Raw genomic sequence first — 20,848 nt, 5'->3', positions numbered from 1 at the left:
CAGCATTAGTGTGCACCCACCTGTGGGGGAGAGATGTGGCTTCTAAATTCCTGTGACTATACAGGGCAAGGGGATTATTCCCTGGCAGAACCCATCTGATGGGCTCATGGGTGCTGATAATGAAGAGACCCAGAGAACCATAGACCTAGAGAACCGGTATTGTCACCACTCACCTGCACAGTGCGGAGCGTTTGCAGAGCCAGGTGCTGAGCCTTGGGGGACGTGCAGGCCAGGAGGGCGATCAGACCCTTATACACCTGGCTTTGGTATTTGGGATTCCCGTTAGCCAAAAGTTCCAGCAGCACTTGGGCCTGTTCTTGTGTCTCTTCCAACTTAGATTCTGCAAGACACTCGGCCACTGCTCGCACACCTGTCCGGAGACAATTATACCGGGAACGGAATTATAATCACTCAGAAGGCGGAACATAAACATCGTTAATACAGGTTTATAAATAGCAGGTATTTATATAGCACCAACCTAGTACATATCCGGTTACCACATAATCACCACATATTGCCTAGTGGTCCAGCTTCAGGTTTCAGATGCCCACAGACTGTAATGGGAGAGTGCTTAGTGGGCTATATGATCCAGTTATTGATGGCCATCGACCATCGATGATTCAAAATCATCAATGGTTTATGGCCGATGTATGTGTAGATTTGCCATAAATGGGGGAGAAACAGATGGTTTCCCTCCATCGATGTCAAGCATAAACAAATCATTATATTTAATTTTTTCCCCCAATAGCTGCGTTCCCAGCACCCGTTAAGCCCCACCCCCATGTTCTGACTGGTCCACAGACCAATCAGTCAAAGAAAATGGATGACCATCGATAGCGTAAAACATCAATGGTCATCCTTTGTATAGTATGCCACTATAGATGGCCAGTTAGACTATTGCCATCCCTAGGTCCCGCCACAATCTTGGTCTGGTGTTATAGAGCTGAGTGTTGTGCATTGGGGGTGCAAATGGGGAGTTTTACATGTTTATGTAGAATTGCAGCTGCTTCTGCTTCCAGTGATTAGGTAGGTTGATGGGTACGTAGAATGTTGACAATAAGTACATAGACAGAGTAACATCGAAGGCATAATACCGATGTGGTTATAATGCTAATTAAAGCATTTAAATTGGGTTGGCATTAGATCTTTAAAATGATGCTTTACCAGAGTCTGGCATTGTGGGGGGAAGGTGATAATTCCTTAGTGGGTGCCACTGATTTTGTGAGAGGCAGGGCTCTGTGACCCGCAATATGGGGTGTAGTTCAAGGAAGGGGGTGGGGGTGGAGTGCCTAGCATGCATGGCCACAGTATCTAAACATGATAGTCCAAGTCTGCCCAGCATCATCAGGGGGTGTGGCTTCATGGGAAACCTGCGAGTCACGCCTCCTGTTTTCATAATGCTGGGTCATGCCCATCACTCAGTAAACTGCTGGCTGGCTTGCCTCAGTGCCCTTCTCCAATGAACGGTCCACAGAACACTGTGGCCTGCAGGCGGGGTGGTGAGATTGTAATGCAAAAATAGGGACATTTAGGAGGTATGCCTATATTGGAATTGGCCCCACACACATGATGCCACGTGTGTGTGTGTGTAGGCTATGCTGCTGCCACTAAACAATGTCTTAAGGTGACCATACACTGCTGCAATGTCCGGCAGCAGTGTATACCCATCCAATTCCCCTTGAGCCTCCCGGAACGCTTCTGGGCGGCAGAACATACGATCGCTGGATCCGGTGTGCACAGGGCTGCATATCGTATCGAGTGTCAAAACACATTCAATATGGCCAGTTTTCATCCAATCCGCCGGCCCGATCTGTGTATGGGGCCTTTACATGCTACAGGTGGCCATACACTATTGCGCTGTATAACAGCAGTGTTTGGCCATCCGACCCCCATGAGCAGCCCAGGAACTTCCTCTCACATGTGATGGATCGCATGCAAACCCGTTACCCGCCGCAGGGAGGGGGGTCGAGTCGGAGGTCGGACAGGCAGCTAGTCTGACCTCCGGCTCTGGTCCGATGCGCACGAGACCCGAGGGGGACATCAAACATCCGATTTGGGTCGATTTCATGGCTCGATCCATCGGGATCGGGTGAAGTCGGCCCAATCAGTCTAGTGTATGGGCACCTTAAGTCTACAATCGCAACCACTCAAGGCTCTTTATATGAGGCACCGACCCAAACCTATTCTCTATCCAGCAGGGAATGCCTTGATCTAGAACCGCATGAAAAAGAGCACAGATTTGGTACTTACCTGCCTACTCTACCCCTCCATCTGTTCCCATCCGTTCCTGCTTATCCTATTGTTTTTCATTCGTCCACCCACCTCCTTTTAGTATGTTAACTCTTATGAGCAGGGCCCTCCTTCCTCATGTACTCACCCTACCTCTTTACCTCACCTGTGCTCCTGTCCTGTTCTTCCCTTCCTCTACTTCATCTTCAATTTTCTCGACAATTTCGACACCTACATCTGAACTGATGCTGATTTTAGTTCTACCAGCTATACCCCTATTTATGCTGTATTTTATCAACACACCCTGTACGTTACCTTGTAATTTGTTCTTCGTTTGCTATGTACGGCGCTGCGGACACTTTGTGGCGCCTTATAAATAAACGAACGGTACTTATGTATTATCTGGGCTCCCATGTTAAATGCAACCCATTTTTTCATACCCCTACTATCCAATTACGCATGGAGTTGATTTTATATAGTGTGGCGAGCGCAGCGAGCCACCGTGCCCGAAGCGTGGCGAGCGCAGCGAGCCCCGCGAGGGGACGCGGTCTCATAAGAAAAATGGGAGCCCAGATATTACATAAGTACCAAACGAACTACTACTACTACTTACCTGTCTAAAATAAAAATAAAAAATCACATCAACAGAGTAAATAATGTAAATATAGTCTAGTGACCAGACCCAAGATTCCAGAAATACAATTCTTCATCAAATATGGGAAATAGACTAAGCAATTCCAAATATCAGGGCACTCAATACAATATCATAGTCCATAGGTTCCCAAACGCGGTCCTCAAGGCACCCCAACGGTCCAGGTATTAAGTATATCCATGCTTGGCCACAGGTGATTTAATTAGTAACTCAGTCAGTCTGATTTAACCATCTGTGCTGAGCCATGGATATAGCTAAAACCTCGACCGTTGGGGTGCCTTGAGGACCGCGTTTGGGAACCTCTGTCATAGTCAATAAGCAAAGTCAAGATCATAACAGAATAACTAGTATACAGAACCAGTTCCTGGTGGAGCACTGGTAGAAACCACTGAGGCAGAAGCCAGTAGGGATTAACCCCTTCCTGAGTATTTAAATCCACAGAAACCAATGAGAACACTACCAACCAGATCTCCAGACTAGGGATGGTCATCGGTGGTTTATCCATCAATGGTACCATATCCCTGATGATAACCATTGATGGTTACACCCACTGTTGGTCACCCCTGCTTTATAGTCTGCATGAGCTGCGGGCCAATCAGAGAATGGGGTGGGGCTTAGCAGGTGGTGTGGGCAGAGCTAGGCTCCATTTCCCGATACCTTGGAGAAGCAAAAAAACAAATCAGTATCTCTGTATCTTCGATGGTGGGAAACAATCTGATTCTCCCCCCCATCGATGGTAAATGTAGTTACTATTGGTCATCTACCATTGCTGATTTCAAACACCATCAGAATTGTGTTGTGTACAACTGAACAAGTTCTACATAGCGATGTACTGTATATGTAGAGATAGGAACCGACAGACCCCCGCTACTCACCGTAGCTCTCGCAGACCAGCTCTTTATATTTGCGGCCAGCTTTAGACAAAATCTGAAGGATCTTCAGAGCTTCCATCTTCTGTTGTTCATTCAAGTGTTTCATACCCAAAATTTCCAGCAGTGTCAGTATTCCCCCAACCTCTACAAACTCCACCTTATATCGGCTGCTGCAGAGGCAAAACACATGACAGGTTGTCAGGATAGCCCTGTACGGTATGAGAGAGCTACGTAGTTGGCGGCAGGTTTCAGCAGATGTGGCCTGTGCTGGAGTTGAACCGCTGACCACTATGGAATAATGCGTGCCCACTGTCCCATATAGAAAGAAGAGTGCACTGTGCTGCCCCCTTGTGGAAACATGAGTGTGACGATGCATGGAAACCTCTCCTTATAGGAAAATGAATGTCAGAGGATGTATAGAAATGGCCCCTTATGGAAAAATGAGAGTATCAGCATATATAGACATGGGGGGGGGATTTACTAAGATGAGAGTTCTTCAGATGGGATGTTGCTATGGGCAACCAATCAGATACTATCTATTATCTTCTAGAAGGTACGAAATAAATAAGAAGTAGATTCTGATTGGTTGTCCATAGCAACATACCATTGGCCCCTATAAAAATATGTGTGTGCGCATGCATGACCCGACTGCTTTAGCGCTCACTAATCTAAAAGTGCCCATACACGGACCGATTGCATGGTACGTTTTGGGCTAAAATAGAATTGCATCACATCGCATGCGTTGTGCGTGCAATGAGATGCGATCAAATCACAGTACAATAAGTATATGTAGCACATACTGTTTGTACTGTGCAATGAGATACCAAGGGAGCGCGCACCCCATCGCACACATCGCACCGGGAAAATCGATGCATATATAAGCACCTAAAGTCAGTCTCTGGTGACTTAGATTAGCGGCTACCTGCTCCGAGAACATGGCGGGCAGCCAACATCCAGTGACGTCAGCTGGAAGGCAGATGGCCGCCCCCATTCGCAAGGGGATCCCCAGCATTTTCCTGGGCACACCCAGCATTTTAATGGGTTCTCCCAGGAAACGCACGGCGTCCATAAGCGAACCCCACCAGCTAGACTCCTTTCAGAGCCCTGTCCCTGCAGTGCCAGGGATGATACATCCCAGTGATCTGATTGCATTTTACAATGCGATCCTGGGCGGTAATATTCCGCCCAGATCGCATTGTAAATGCGATCATGATAAATGGGCCCCTTAATCTAGCACTGCTGGTGCTAAGTCCCTAACCTGGGAAGGTGAAATCCTTCCTAAACGGAGCTATATGGACACTAAGCTTGTAGAAGAAGAATATTGGAGACACATAAAGACCCCGCGGGAGGATACCTGCCGGCAGCTGCAAGAAATATGGATATGGCCTGAAGAATCTCCTTTACACATGTACCAAACATATATCTGGAGGCAGCTTAAGGAAGTTCCAAACCAAGAGACAAATTGCGCAGCCGGCGTCTGAACTCCGCTGGCGGGAACAGGGCCTAATTCAGACCTGATTGCAGGACAAATTTGTTTTCAAATTGGGCAAAACCATGCTGTGCTGCAGGGGGCAGATGTAACGTGCAGAGAGAGTTCAATTTGGATGAGGTGTGTTAAAACTAACATCTAAAATCGCAGTGTCAAAAAAAAAAAGCAGCCAGTATTTACCCTGCACAGAAACAAAATGAGTTTGAAGAAACTCAGGGAGCCCGAGGTGTGCTCCCACCACCACCAGTGCTGTGCCTAAACACGTGCAAAGGGGGCAGCCGTACGAACGTGTGGCCCTCTCCCAAAGGAGAAAGGCCCCATGGTTCCCCTAACCCCCCTCAACCATAAGGCCAAGGAAGGGAAAAAAGGGATCGGTGGGTCCTCTTCGCCGAAGCTTAGAGAGACCCGCTTTTCCTCCACCCCCGGAAGGGTTTCGGACGGTGGGTCCTCCGCAGCCCGTGCTTTGGAGAGACCCGACTTAGGCTTCCCTCCGCCTTGCGGCTCGGGGTTGCCCTCGAGGGGACCGGGACTCTCCCCAAAAGGTGAAGAGTCCCAGCCACGTTTGGGGAACGGAAGGCCCGTTAGGGACAGCCGCACTACCCAAATCAAAAAAACGTGACAAACTAACAAAAAACGTGAAGTGCTCAAAAGTGCAAATCAAAGAAATAAATAAAAGAGGCCCTAGCCAGAAGGCCGGGGTGGGGGTGTAAAAAATTGTCCTACCCCATCCAAAAGGACGAGGTAAGGACGTGTAGCCTAACCTAGAGGGAAGTGCGCAGTGTGTGTGCCATAAAGTGCATGGTGCTGGACACCAGTGCAGATCAGGCACCCCCGAGTTTCCCCGGGGGCACAGTGCAGCCTCGGGCTCCAGGCAGCCGACCCTTCAGCGTCCGACCAAGCTTTTCTCCGTCTCACCAGCAGGCATTTTCCAGCCCCTGGCATGGGAATGGGTACTCCACTGGGCCTTTCGAAAGACTCCCTTAGGGGCTGCACCCCCTCCGGAAGAGCAATCTACTCAGTCCCAGTGTTTCTCCGCTCCCAGGGTTAAGGTACTAAGCTGGGCCTTTCGCGGTCTCCCCATCAGAGGCTACGAACCTCTGGAACAGGAGCCATCTACTCAGTCCCAACCTTTCTCCGCTCCCTGGGATTGGATACTAGACTGAGCCTTTCGCTGACTCATCCTTCGGGGGCTACAAACCCCGTCAAGAGAGTCAAACTACTAGGCCCAGTGTTTCTCCCCCCCTCTTACCAGTGGATTTACGGAAACAACACCTCCTACCAAAGGCAGAGGTGAAGATACTCAGTGAGACTTTTCACTACTCCCGGGAAAAAACAGAGGGGTCCCACACCCTCCGCCCATCAGAGCAGCTACTCAGTCTCACCTTTCTCTATTCTCTGCCAGAGGCCAGTCCATACCCAACTGATAAGAACAGATACTACACTTGATCTTAGCCAAAAGGCACAGAAACAAAATAACTCACACAACTCTATCTCTCTCTGCGCATTGCAGCATGATTTTGCCCTGCGATCAGGCCTGAATTAGACCCAAAGTCCTGAAAGCAGGTGATCTTTATATATGGGACTATGCACAGAGACATACAACAAATGACCATCAGGAAAGATGCTATGCCGCAGTGGTGTGCTTGTTGTGCCAGCGGCAATGTCACCGCTTAAAACAGGCAGTGAAACTACAAGTCCCATCATGCCTTGCCACAGTTTTGCTATTAGGACAGCATACCTCCCAACTGTCACGATTCCGTCGGGACAGTCCCGATTTTCGGGTCCTGTCCCGACGTCCCACCCGCGGCAGGCATTGTCCCGCTGCGGGGGGGTGGCAGTTGGGAGACCCCCCAATGTAGTAGAATAGACGCTGTGCGCATGCGCACAGCGTCTATTCTCGTATGAAAATGAGGTCGCGGCTAATTAGCATAAGCCGCGCCCTCATTTGCATACGCCACGCCCCCTTTTCAGGCGCTCGCGCGGCTTCGCCGCGTGAGTGTCCCTATTTCTTCGCATGAAAAGTTGGGAGGTATGGGACAGTGATGGCTAACGTTGACACTCCAGCTGTTGTTGAACTACACATCCCAGCATGCCCTGCATCAGTTTTACTATTTGGCCATGCTAAAACTGATACAGGGCATGCTGGGATGTGTAGTTCAACAACAGCTGTATTAGGGGAAAACGAAATCTATGGCAAGACATGCTGGGATGTGTATTTTCACAACAGCTGGAGGGCCACAGTTTGGACATGCCTGCATTAAAACAACCTCACAAATTAGTTTTATACACTACACACTGTAAAATGCAAGCAGTACCACGTTAAAGCTGATGACTTGCCGACATCAGAATGTGTTGACAGCCTTCGTGTACAGTTACCATTATAGGTGGTGGAGATGCAGAATATAAGGTTACACGGGGTGGGGGGGTATAGGGTCAGGCTGCTGGAAGGGAGGGTTAGTATTAGGGGTGGACAGGGGGAGGGGGAGTATACTTATTTGTGCCCTGTCAGGATTCCCTCATTCTGGATGTCCGTGTTGGGATTCTGAACGCTTAGTACCTTAACCCTGGGAGCGGAGAAACACTGGGACTGAGTAGATTGCTCTTCCGGAGGGGGTGCAGCCCCTAAGGGAGTCTTTCGAAAGGCCCAGTGGAGTACCCATTCCCATGCCAGGGGCTGGAAAATGCCTGCTGGTGAGACGGAGAAAAGCTTGGTCGGACGCTGAAGGGTCGGCTGCCTGGAGCCCGAGGCTGCACTGTGCCCCCGGGGAAACTCGGGGGTGCCTGATCTGCACTGGTGTCCAGCACCATGCACTTTATGGCACACACACTGCGCACTTCCCTCTAGGTTAGGCTACACGTCCTTACCTCGTCCTTTTGGATGGGGTAGGACAATTTTTTACACCCCCACCCCGGCCTTCTGGCTAGGGCCTCTTTTATTTATTTCTTTGATTTGCACTTTTGAGCACTTCACGTTTTTCGTTAGTTTGTCACGTTTTTTTGATTTGGGTAGTGCGGCTGTCCCTAACGGGCCTTCCGTTCCCCAAACGTGGCTGGGACTCTTCACCTTTTGGGGAGAGTCCCGGTCCCCTCGAGGGCAACCCCGAGCCGCAAGGCGGAGGGAAGCCTAAGTCGGGTCTCTCCAAAGCACGGGCTGCGGAGGACCCACCGTCCGAAACCCTTCCGGGGGTGGAGGAAAAGCGGGTCTCTCTAAGCTTCGGCGAAGAGGACCCACCGATCCCTTTTTTCCCTTCCTTGGCCTTATGGTTGAGGGGGGTTAGGGGAACCATGGGGCCTTTCTCCTTTGGGAGAGGGCCACACGTTCGTACGGCTGCCCCCTTTGCACGTGTTTAGGCACAGCACTGGTGGTGGTGGGAGCACACCTCGGGCTCCCTGAGTTTCTTCAAACTCATGCAATAGTAACACCTAGAAGCCGCATCACCACTCTGCCTCAGGAAATAACTATACACCTAATTACCCCAGACACAACCTATATCCCATCCATACCGCAAATGCCGGGGTCACTCCTGGGATTAGGAAAGGGGTCCATTCCAGGAGCAACCCCGGCATTTATGGTCTGCGGAGCGACAGCGCATCGTCGAGCGGCAGGGAAGAGGCAGCGCTTGGAACGGTGAGCGCTGCCTCCTCCATACTTTGAACGGACCACCCAGTTACGCATTCACACCGCACCATACCCTGGGAAGATCCCTGGTAGCTAGCAGGGTTGAAATGCCGGGGCATGGCTGCCGGGATTTTGGCCTGGGACCCATTAGCACCAGCACTACACCTGGGTTGTTCCTGGAGCCAACCCGGGAAAAAAGGCTGGTGTGAATGGGGTATTATACTCTCAACATGCGACATTATAGATGTGTTATATAGTTGAGGCTTTTATTAAATACGCTCGCATCACACATCCATCTGGGCATAACACCCATAACGAGGAAACTGATCAATGACAATACAGAAACAGAGGTGAGATCAGTCGCTCCCAGCTGCAGATCCCCCACACCACACTACACCCTCATCTAACGCCCAAGGATACGAGAGCCTCAACCACGTCGTCAGCCGAGCCAAGAACAGGCTGCCGCCCTGCGAGAATTCCTGCTCCAGCTCCGGAGCCATCTTTCCTTGGTTATAAGTAATAAAATTGTTCAGTATCCGGCTCCGAGTGACTCTGTTCCCATTGTCCCACTCTTTAAAGAATGCCATGAGCCGGCTGATGGCTTCCTGCTCCTTGACCGAGGACATGGTAATCAGGGGTCCCTATGGCTCTGTGGAAGAAATCAGAAACATTAAATAATAACAGAAGCCGATCAGAACCTGGAGGCGGGGCTTCCCGGGTGACGGGCGTGGAGCTATGTTCCATGTCCCTGCACCTGGGAAAAACTCACTCCCCCAATCAGCACTGGGGGCTGCCTTACTGTAGTTACGCCACTGCTCCCAGCGCAGACTTTTCCATTGCAGTGAGCAGGTCCTGGGTGATTTTCTATGCAGGGCAATGCCCACTGTTATGCAGATGCCCATAAAATGCTGGGTCTTCCCCTGCTTCCGCTCCCCTGCCCTCCCCTCCTCCAGCGAATGGCTCGGCGAGTGTGAAACTTTAGGGGGGGGATTTACAAAAGCTTCTAAAAACAAAAAGAGGTAATGTTGTCCATAGCAACCAATCAGATTGTGCCAATCATATCTCTAGCATCCTAGAAAACAATCGATATAACCTGATTGGTTGTTATGGCCAAAATCACCTCTTTTAAGCTTTAGTAAATTTGGGTATGGATCTTAGGTCAACTTTGTATAGGTCGACAGTCAAAAGGTTGACATGCACTAAGTCGACATGGTCAAAAGTTTGACACAAACAAAAGGCCGAAATGGACAGTGTCAATATGCGGTTTTCCCGTTTTTTTGCGTCTATGTCGACATGGACACCGTATAAGTGTTCCGCTGCGCTCGCCATGCTTCCGACACAGTGCCACGCTGCCCTCTATGCCCACTGGGATGGAAAAGTATGAAAAAGTCTGTTTTGAACCGATTTTGGACCATGTCAACCTTTTTTGTGCATCAACCTTTAGACATTGCCAAAATGATCACATACCAGTAAATTGACCCCTTAGGTGTGCTGGGCTTTGTAGTTACGCCCTGTCTGTGCAGAATTAGTTCTTACTTATATTATTACATATAATAATTAGTATACTTATTATAATATAGTAATCCTGGTACTTGTGAGTTATCTGGACGCCCGATTTTTTGATTGTATGCCTTAAGTTAAGGCATACAATCAGATGCGATGCGATGCGATATCGCATCGCATCGCATCGCATCGCATGCGACCATCGGATGCGATGACCCGATTTTTCCATAGGAATCAATGTTAAAATGATTCCTATGGAAAAAGGGGTCCTTTTCATACCCCTACTATCCAAGTGGGCATGGAGTTGGATATAAACCTGTGGCGAGCGTAGCGAGCCACCGAGCCCGAAGCGTGGCGAGCGAAGCGAGCCCCGCGAGGGGACGGTATTCCGTTTCCCCTCGCGGGGCTCGCTACGCTCGCCACGCTTCGGGCTCGGTGGCTCGCTACGCTCGCCACAGGTTTATATCCAACTCCATGCCCACTTGGATAGTAGGGGTATGAAAAGGACCCCTTTTTCCCATTGAATTCCATGTTAAAATGGACTCAGTCCATTTTAACATTGATTCCTATGGAAAAATCGGGTCATCGCATCGCATCGCATCGCATCCGATGGTCGCATGCGATGCGATGCGATGTGCCCGATCCGACCCGATTTAGAAATCGGGCGTCCGGATAACTCACAAGTACCGTAATCCTTACTAGGATCTGATTATCATTATATATTATTAGTATGCTATTATTATTATTATTACCACCACTATTATTATTAAGCTTATTAAGTTCCTTTGCAGCACATCATAGACCTTACAGAGCTCAGCACAGTAATTTATTCCTTATACCAACCCCCAGGACTCACAGTGAACCCACAAATACACCTCAGTCACCCCGCCCGGACCCCAAACAATCCACTCACCCAGGTCTCTGTCACTTTAACTCATCAGAGGTATCTGACAACCAATCACAGCAGCCCCTACCAGCGAGCAGCCAATCACAGCTCTCAGGCGCAGGATATCGGGTGAAATAGCGGGCACGTTGCTGAGCGACGGTAACTACAGACTCTGTGGTTGCTGAGGTACATGGTCCAACGGGCTGGGCGTGGCGGTATCACCTGACCTCCTGCCGAGCTGCCGATTGGCTGACAGGTGGAAGGCGAACTTCCGGTGGGTTGATGTCCATGCTGCTGGTCCGGGGTCAGAGAGGAGTTGAGAATGGGGGACTCCGACTTGGACTACACCTTTGTCCTGCCAGAGGCGACCCTGCAAGGTGAGTGAGGACATACACTGGCTGCAGCCATCCGTGAGTAGTGTTACACAGCTGTTACTGCAGCGACTGGAGGACTACAAGTCACAGCATGACGTTAGATAAAAGCGTGAGTTAGGTGCTCCTGCTGCCTGGACTATAAGTCACAGCATGTCCTACTAGCCAGAAGCATGAAAGAGGTGGATTTGTCACATGAACTACATATCCCAGAGTTCCCTACTAACCAGAGTCATGAGAGAGGTGGATTTGTCACATGAGCTCTAAATCCCAGCTTTTTCCTCCCAGCCACAGCTAGGAGGCAAGTCCCTTTATCAGATGGACTACAAGTCTCAGGACGTCCTATCACTCAGAGGCACAGAGTAAAAAGGTGCTGGCTGACATCCTTTACCTTGGGGACAAATGCAACCAGGTGACACCGGTTTTCCTAACGGCTTATAGTAATGGAAAAATGTGGGTATTGTTCTTGTACAGAATCATAGCTCTGTGACACAAGAACCATACCCGTCCTACAGAGCAGATACTGTTCTAGTGACCATATATAATTCATGCAGCAACCTCTACACCAGGCCAGACACCGTGCAGATGTATACACAAACTAGCCCCACTCCCCAGCAGTGCTACGCAGTATGGGAACAGAGCCTAGCACCACTCCCCAGCAGTGCCACTCAGCGAGGGAACAGGGCATAGCCCCACTCCCCAGCAGTGCCACGCAGTATGGGAATAAAGCCTAGCCCTACTCCCCAGCAGTGCCACTCAGCACAGGAACAGAGCATAGCCCCACTCCCCAGCAGAGCCCCTCAGCGTGGGAACAGAGCATAGCCCCACTCCCCAGCAGTGCCACTCAGTACGGGAACCGAGCCTAGCCCCACTCCCATGCAGTGCCGTTCAGCGCTGGAACAGATCCTAGCCCCACTCCCCAGCAGTGCCCCTCAGTGTAGGAACAGAGCGTAGCCCCACTCCCCAGCAGTGCCCCTCAGTGCGGGAACAGAGCATGGCCCCACTCCCCAGCAGTGCCACTCAGTATGAGAACAGAGCCCAGCCCCACTCCCCAGCAGTGGCACTCAGTATGGGAACAGAGCATGGCCCCACTCCCCAGCAGTGCCACTCAGTATGTGAACAGAGCCTAGCCCCACTCCCCAGCAGTGCCACTCAGTATGTGAACAGAGCCTAGCCCCACTCCCCAGCAGTGCCACTCAGTATGTGAACAGAGCCTAGCCCCACTCCCCAGCAGTGCCACTCAGTATGTGAACAGAGCCTAGCCCCACTCCCCAGCAGTGCCACTCAGTATGTGAACAGAGCCTAGCCCCACTCCCCAGCAGTGCCACTCAGTATGTGAACAGAGCCTAGCCCCACTCCCTAGCAGTGTCACTCAGTATGGGAACAGAGCCCAGCCCCACTCCCCAGCAGTGCCACTCAGTATGTGAACAGAGCCTAGCCCCAATCCCTAGCAGTGCCACTCAGTATGTGAACAGAGCCTAGCCCCACTCCCCAGCAGTGCCGCTCAGCGCGGAAACAGAGCCTAGCCCCACTCCCCAGCAGTGCCGCTCAGCGTGGAAACAGAGCCTAGCCCCACTCACCAGCAGTGCCGCTCATCGCTGGAACAGAGCCTGGCCCCACTCTCCAGCAGTGCCGCTCAGCGCAGAAACATTGCCTGGCCCCTCTCCCCAGCAGTGCCGCTCAGCGCGGAAACAGAGCCTGGCCCCACTCCCCAGCAGTGCCGCTCAGCGCAGAAACAGAGCCTGGCCCCACTCCCCAGCAGTGCCGCTCAGCGCGGAAACAGAGCCTGGCCCCACTCCCCAGCAGTGCCGCTTAGCGCGGAAACAGGGCCTGGCCCCACTCCCCAGCAGTGCCGCTCAGCGCGGAAACAGAGCCTGGCCCCACTCCCCAGCAGTGCCGCTCAGCGCGGAAACAGAGCCTGGCCCCACTCCCCAGCAGTGCCGCTCAGCACGGAAACAGAGCCTGGCCCCACTCCCCAGCAGTGCCGCTCAGTGCGGAAACAGAGCCTGGCCCCACTCCCCAGCAGTGCCGCTCAGTGCGGAAACAGAGCCTGGCCCCACTCCCCAGCAGTGCCGCTCAGCGCGGAAACAGAGCCTGGCCCCACTCCCCAGCAGTGCTGCTCAGCGCGGAAACAGAGCCTGGCCCCACTCCCCAGCAGTGCCGCTCAGTATGGGAACAGAGCCTAGCCCCACTCCCCAGCAGTGCCACTCAGCGAGGGAACAGGGCATAGCCCCACTCCCCAGCAGTGCCGCTCAGTATGGGAACAGAGCCTGGCCCCACTCCCCAGCAGTGCCGCTCAGTATGGGAACAGAGCCTAGCCCCACTCCCTAGCAGTGCCGCTCAGTATGGGAACAGAGCCTGGCCCCACTCCCCAGCAGTGCTGCTCAGCGCGGAAACAGGGCCTGGCCCCACTCCCCAGCAGTGCCGCTCAGTATGGGAACAGGGCCTAGCCCCACTCCCCAGCAGTGCCACTCAGTATGGGAACAGAGCCTAGCACCACTCCCCAGCAGTGCCACTCAGTATGGGAACAGAGCCTGGCTCCACTCCCCAGCAGTACCACTCAGTACGGGAACCGAGCCTGGCCCCAGCAGTCCTTTGTGTCATCTTCAGCAGTGCCTGTTTTTCTGTACACAGAACGGGTTGATAGAATTTCTGCAGGTAACTGCATCTGTCTGTGTTTACTAGGAATAAATTATGCAGGAAAAATATATAGATTCAAAATAAAGCTCTTTTGCAGGGTAAAAATAAATATCTAGTGGTGAACGTAATAGGGTGCAAGAAGCCAACGGTGTGGGAGTTTGTCCTAGAATGGCTCTATTTTTAATACACCTACGCAGGTATATGTAACCAATATCTCTGAATTCTATTATCATGTAGTGTTCAAGATTGGTTACTAACATTACTCAGTGTGCTGGGGGAAAAAATGTCTTGGTTTACTCACTCAGTATTAACCCTCCCTTGCATGCACCTGAGTGGTATTACTGAACTAATTGAGCATCTACCATCTGTATGATGGTTCTATTATTGTACAGATACTTTATTTTTTTATAATGTGTTACAAGTTGGCTATTTGCATTGCATTTATGTTCTGGTTAATAATAGCCTCCTTTTATTGTTCCCACAGGTGGCCAGTGGGACCAGCAGAGGGAGCCGGTGGTGATCCTGCTGGGCTGGGCAGGCTGTAAGGACCAGTACCTGGCTAAATATAGCTCCATCTACCATAATGAAGTAAGTATTCGCTGGCTGTACTTAGCGGTTCTGTACCAGGGCACTACAGACCACTCCCCACGCATGCAGGAGGTCCTGGCTTCATGGACGCTACATAGAGGAGGGTGGCAGCAGGCAACTGGGCACCTTCCATGGCACTACACAAGATGAATATGGCAACCGCTCTCCCTCTCTGCCTTATGCCATGGTCAGCAGCTCATGGCACCATCCTCATTACGGCCCTTAGACATATATATTTACTTGGGCTCTACACATTGAAGATTCAGTATGTACTAGTCTTAGGAGCAGGTGACTCTGATGTTTGTTTTCCTGGCTTTTCTGTCCTTTTTGGAGATATAATGATAATACACTAAGGAGATCTGGGATACGCACCCTCCCAAATCACTGCGACGGATGTGACCTACAACAGGAAATACTATTATCTTCCTGAGTGACGCATAACAAATGTATATAGATATATTCAGGGCTATTTTCCAGCAGGCTCCAGCAGGAACTGAGACCCTTATTCTAGTTCACTCTTTCTGACAAAATACTTCTTAGATGGACAAAACCATGTGCACTGCAGGTGGGGCAGATTTAAAATGTGCAGAGAGAATTAGATTTGGGTGAGTCATTTTGTTTCTGTGCAGGGTAAATACTGGCTGCTTTATTTTTACACTGCAATATAGATCTCACTTTGAAGTAAAACCCCACCCAAATCTAATTCTCTCTGCACAAGTTACATCTGCCCCACCTGCAGTGCACATGGTTTTGTCCAGCTAAGAAGGATTTTGTCAGAAAGAGTGAACTAGAATAAGGGCCTCAGTTCCTGCTGGAGCCTGCTGAAAAATAGCCCTGGATATATTACTTACACAAGTAGTGCTGAAAAGCGCGATGTTACTCTTCAACCATGTATATTGCATATAGAGATTGGCAGAAGTCCTCAATCAGAAGGATTGGTGCTGAAATAATCTCGTTAGGGCAAAGCTCAAAACATATTTAAAGCAACATTTAGAAACTGAGTGTTCACAACGCGCACTACAGAGTTCTTCAGACACTATAAACCCGGACAATTGTTTTGACTTAGGACCAGATAATCATAGTGAAGAAGAAATGATATTCTATTGTTACATCGCAATACATCGTGAGCGACAACTTATTGGCCCTTATTCAGATCTGATCGCAGTACAAATTTGTTCTCAAAATGGGCAAAACCATGTGCACTGCAGGTGGGGCAGATGTAACATGTGCAGAGAGAGTTACATTTGGGTGGGTGTGTCAAAACCGAAATCTAAGTTTCAGTGTAAAAATAATGCAGCGAGTATTTACCCTGCACAGAAACAAAATAACGCATACAAATCGGTACTTACATAGTTAGCGTAGCGTCCCTGTCAGAATCAGCGTAGTGTTCCTGCAGCTCACTTAAGTAGTTAGCGTAGTCAGGCGTCCCTGTCAGTATCTGTTCCCGCCCGTTCGCGGCTAGCCGGAGCTTACGTAGTTAGCGTAGTCAGTCAGCACTTATTACATTGTGTGGGAACCATTGACCATTTTAACCTGCCTGACATGACAGGTGTGAATGTGTTCCTGAACAACCCCCACTATCCACGCCAGCGGTACGTGTCCTCCCGACTTGTTCATACCCCCACTATCCACGTCGGCATGGAGTTGATTTTATAAAGTGTGGCGAGCCACCGAGCCTGAAGCGTGGCAAGCCCCACGAGGGTTCGCAGAATACACGTCAAGTATTCCTGCGTCTCAGACAGCTGGAGCGCCTCTCTGCCGGCGCCTGCATGATCCCCTCTCCGCCGGCGTCTGCCAGCACAGGGGATCTGGCGGTTACCGGCGCTGTGTGAGAGGCGCTCACTAGGCTGGCCAGGGACAGAGCTGCAGCTCCCGGGGACAGTTTGGTGACTATGCTAACTATGCAGAGTTGCCGCGGAGTCACTACGCTGACAACGTAGCTTAGGCTGCTGCCGTGAAACTACACAAGTACCCACAAATCTAGCTCTATACATGTTACATCTGCCCCACCTGCACTGCACATGGGTTTGTCCATTTTGAGAACAAATTTGTACTGCGATCAGATGTGAATAAGGGCCATTGCCCGGTATAGCTCCTTGAGTAAGTTTACCTCACAATGGGCCTTATTCTAGTTCACTCTTTCTGACAAAATCCTTCTTAGATGGACAAAACCATGTGCACTGCAGGTGGGGCAGATGTAAAATGTGCAGAGAGAATTTGATTTGGGTGAGTTATTTTGTTTCTGTGCAGGGTAAATACTGGCTGCTTTATTTTTACACTGCAATTTAGATCTCACTTTGAAGTAAAACCCCACCCAAATCTAACTATCTCTGCACAAGTAACATCTGCCCCACCTGCAGTGCACATGGTTTTGTCAATTTAAGAAGGATTTTGTCAGAAAGAGTGAACTAGAATAAGGCCCAATGTGCCTATTCTGCTATTGTTGCATTTATTCATTTAAACATAAATTATCATAAGGTGTTCAGGAAAGTTTGTAATGGCAGCAGTATTGTAACTGGATTATGTGTGCGGAGCATCGCTGCGATACTCTGCAGCACTTCACTGATGGTTGAATTGATGGTTTTATGTTTTTAGCTTTAAGTTACAAAAAAAACAAAAACCCCAAGATAGGGTGTGCATGCGATCCCATGCTGGTGAATTATTATATTAAATTCTATTTACACCCCTGGTTACCAGTCACATCTGTCCAGCATAGACAATATTATATTATAATATAAAATCTAGCTTTTGGGCTCCATTCTGATAAATCCTCACCTTGTTGCAGGGCTGTGTTGTGATCCGATACACCGCTGCCTGGAGGACGGTCTTCTTTGCGGAGTCCTTCGGCCTCAAATCTCTCCGGGACCAGGCAAAGAAGATCCTGGATCTGCTGTTTGACTATGAAATCGAGAAGAATCCCATCGTCTTCCACGTCTTCAGCAATGGTGGATTCATGTTGTACCGCTACATAGTGGAGTTGCTGCACTCTAACTGGCAGCTCAGCAAACTGCAAGTGGTCGGCACCATATTCGACAGCGCTCCAGGAAACCGTAATATCCGCGGCTCCGTGCGAGCGCTAAACACAATCCTGGAGCCCAGCACCAATCGGCTGCTGCGCTACCTGGCTCTGGCTGCTTTTGCTGCCATGGTATTTATTCTCCGAATCGTCCTTTACCCGGCGACACGATTGCTCCATGAGAATCACTATGACACCATGAAAAAGGACCCTTCGCTCTGGCCCCAGCTTTATCTCTACTCCCGAGGCGACAGCATCATCTCCCACCTGGATGTGGAGAAGATGATCGAGTTTCGGAGGTGTCGGAACCTCCCCACAGAGAGTCTAGATTTCCAGCGATCGGAGCATGTGTCCCATTATCGCCGGTACCCACAGAGATATTCGGAGAGGTGCGTTTCCTTTCTCAGAGACTGCGTCAGTAAGGCGTCCAGATCCTCCTTCATGAGTGGACACCAGTCTTTTTAAATGGCAGTGTGCAGTGTATAACAACTTAGGGAATGACTTAGATTACACGGTGTGCCTGATTGTATATAATACGTGCAGTTCCACAGCTGTGGCTGTTTGGGTTTTAAAATATAAATTTAAAAAGAGATGATTTATAAAGTAGCCGGGACAGTAGACCAGTTCGCTCCGTCACGTTGGAACACAGTTTATTTTTAAGGGGCTGTTGTCATGTTACTTGTGGGGATTGTATGTAAATGCACATACTTCATGTCTGAAGAACTGATGTTTCTAAAAGTCACATTGGTTATAACTTTAACAATACACAGAAGGATGTCCCGTACCCTAATGGTACTCATGGAATTATATTTGTAGCACCTTACTAGACCGTATCCACCTAGCGTCCCTCAGTGGGATGGGATATGTACGGATGACCAATGGATGCCTACCGCACACACACGCACACACCCAACCTCCCTCCCAGTAGCCTAACCCTAAACCTCCCTGGTGGTGCTGAACTTCAACCTGCTCCATCTAAGTAGGAAATAGGAATGGCCATTGTCGAGATAGACATCGATGGTAACATACCATGCAATGGATGACCGTCAATGGTTTTCCCTATCAATGGTCGTCCATTTCCTTTGACTCAATAGCCCATGGGCCAATCAGAAACTCAGGGCGTGGCTTCATGGGTGTCAGGGGGCATAGCTATGCACTGTATCCCACCCACTTGGGAGAAAATTACTTGGTTATGCTGTGCCATCGATGGAGAGAAATCATCTGGTTCTCCGCCATCGATGACAAAACTATTCTACATCGGCCCGAAACCATTGATGATTGGGAATCATCAATGGTCGGTGGCAATCTCTATTTCTAAGTGCCTGACCCTAATCCACTCTGGCATTAGGATGCCAGCATCGGTATAGTAAATGGCGGCATACCAATTGTTGGGAAGATCGACTGAAAGTCCCCTTTTAAAAAGAAATATTATGATTTTCTCCCGTTCTGAAAAAACCCATAAAGGCATTATGTATGTTTGCAAATTTTCATCTCTAGCCCTTTCTATGGGAGTATCTTGTATTTTAAAGTCTTTTATAGATAACTAATTCACTGTGAATTCAAATATTTTATTTCTGTATATCAAATTCCATTTCTTAAATAGCGCCATCTATTGGTTACACTGTGACTGGTGGTAGTGTGATTGTCAGGTGTTATGCGAGTTTGTACAAGCGCCCTCTATTGGCTGCTTGACGAGCGAGTAAGGATAAATGTGGTCTGAGCGCCATCTACTGGTGGTAGTGTGATTGTCAGGTGTTATGCGAGTTTGTACAAGCGCCCTCTATTGGCTGTAGCTTGACGAGCGAGTAAGGATAAATGTGGTCTGAGCGCCATCTACTGGTGGTAGTGTGATTGTCACTTGTCAGGTGTTATGCGAGTTTGTACAAGCGCCCTCTATTGGCTGTAGCTTGACGAGCGAGTAAAGATAAATGTGGTATGAGCGCCATCTACTGGTGGTAGTGTGATTGTCAGGTGTTATGCGAGTTTGTACAAGCGCCCTCTGTTGGCTGTAGCTTGTCGAGCGAGTAAGGATAAATGTGGTCTGAGCGCCATCTACTGGTGTTAAGATTTTATCAGCCTCTCTAGATAATAGGACAAACTATTAATCCCAGATCCAAATATTTGCTAAAACAGTGTAATAAGCGGTATGAATATTGGGTTTGTGTCATTGTATAATGAGGTACACCTCAGGTTGTATAGAGCACATGGATTTGCGGTGTGTACTTTTGCCTTCATAAACGAAATTTATGTTTTTAAAATGCAGAAAGATATTCGGGTTTCTTCTACTTCACACCTGTTACATCAAACAAAGCCGACTGTTCAGTGAAAGGGTTAAACAAAAATGCTTGTAACCTGTGAAGAGAAATTGCACTTCTGGTTATTTTGTTTTGGCCGTGTTTAATTACATAGAGGATATAAAACCCATATTTTTAATAAAGAGCTGTATATCTGTTTATTCTCTATATCTGTGTGATTCCTCCACTGCAGTACAGCGCCATCTATTGGAAATTGAAGTTACAGCATACCTCAAGCAATATGTGATTATGAAAATGAGTTAGTGTGCACTTATACACTTGCACTTGTCCACAGTAAGGCAGGTATTCAATGCCGGTGCGAGCGGCCGGCAAGGGGGTTAAACTGCGAGGATCACAGAAAACCAGTGATCCTCGCAGTTTAACCCCCGCGCCGGCCGCTCGCACTATTCAACGTTCCGGGGGAATCCTCGCAGTCACAGAACGGCGAGGATTCCCCTAAACTGCGAGAGCCGCGGCTAGTGCAGCAAACTCGCTGTAATTAGCCTCGATTCTCGCAGCTTTTGGAGGCACATTCGCAAATTCCCCCTCGCTCAAAAAAGGGAGCGAGGGGGAATTGGCGTATGAGGGGGGGGTCAGTTGAATACTGACAGGGTGAGCGGTGACTGCGAGCAAAAAGTCCTGCTCACAGTCACCGCTCGCCCACGGCATTGAATATATGCCTAAGAGTT

General features: G+C 49.5%; 2 protein-coding genes and 1 pseudogene across 3 annotated transcripts in view; 1 reads left to right on the top strand and 2 right to left on the bottom strand.

The window, feature by feature from the left end:
* ARMH1 (armadillo like helical domain containing 1) overlaps window positions 1–11,510 on the bottom strand; it is a 133,565-nt gene extending 122,055 nt beyond the window's left edge. Inside the window, exons 1-5 of the mRNA XM_083157473.1 lie at window positions 11,278–11,510; window positions 9,282–9,510; window positions 5,108–5,176; window positions 3,757–3,923; window positions 174–370 (exon numbers count right to left, since the gene is read on the bottom strand). Coding sequence (XP_083013599.1) covers window positions 174–370; window positions 3,757–3,923; window positions 5,108–5,176; window positions 9,282–9,487 — 639 coding nt within the window. The 5' untranslated portion in view covers window positions 9,488–9,510; window positions 11,278–11,510. The remainder of the gene's footprint in view (window positions 1–173; window positions 371–3,756; window positions 3,924–5,107; window positions 5,177–9,281; window positions 9,511–11,277) is intronic.
* LOC146029964 (U2 spliceosomal RNA) lies at window positions 6,578–6,714 on the bottom strand (annotated as a pseudogene).
* On the top strand, window positions 11,402–20,318 carry TMEM53 (transmembrane protein 53). Of its 2 annotated transcripts, XR_014454510.1 has the most exons (4): window positions 11,402–11,627; window positions 14,746–14,849; window positions 17,635–19,514; window positions 19,618–20,318. XR_014454510.1 is itself a non-coding variant. In XM_083157474.1 (3 exons), exons 1-3 carry the CDS (start codon window positions 11,573–11,575, stop codon window positions 18,328–18,330), a joined length of 855 nt encoding a protein of 284 aa, XP_083013600.1. In that variant the 5' UTR covers window positions 11,402–11,572; the 3' UTR covers window positions 18,331–20,318. The 2 variants fall into 2 exon arrangements, 1 of the variants encoding a protein (XP_083013600.1); XM_083157474.1 differs by having other exon boundaries at window positions 17,635–20,318.
* The last annotated feature ends 530 nt before the right edge of the window (window positions 20,319–20,848 follow it).

The sequence above is a fragment of the Crinia signifera genome, chromosome 8 (genome assembly GCF_055691185.1).
Source record: "Crinia signifera chromosome 8, ASM5569118v1, whole genome shotgun sequence".
Classification (NCBI taxonomy): Eukaryota; Metazoa; Chordata; class Amphibia; order Anura; family Myobatrachidae; genus Crinia; species Crinia signifera.
Note: the sequence above shows the minus strand (reverse complement) of the source record. Positions and strands in the feature narration are given on the sequence as shown.

Bases quoted from the DNA above. Each gene is read 5' to 3' on its own strand.
- TMEM53 (XM_083157474.1), top strand. From the start codon at position 11,573: ATGGGGGACTCCGACTTGGACTACACCTTTGTCCTGCCAGAGGCGACC. The intron at 11,628-14,745 runs GTGAGTGAGGAC...TTGTTCCCACAG, and splicing joins GCCAGAGGCGACCCTGCAAG to GTGGCCAGTGGGACCAGCAG. The intron at 14,850-17,634 runs GTAAGTATTCGC...ACCTTGTTGCAG, and splicing joins GCTCCATCTACCATAATGAA to GGCTGTGTTGTGATCCGATA.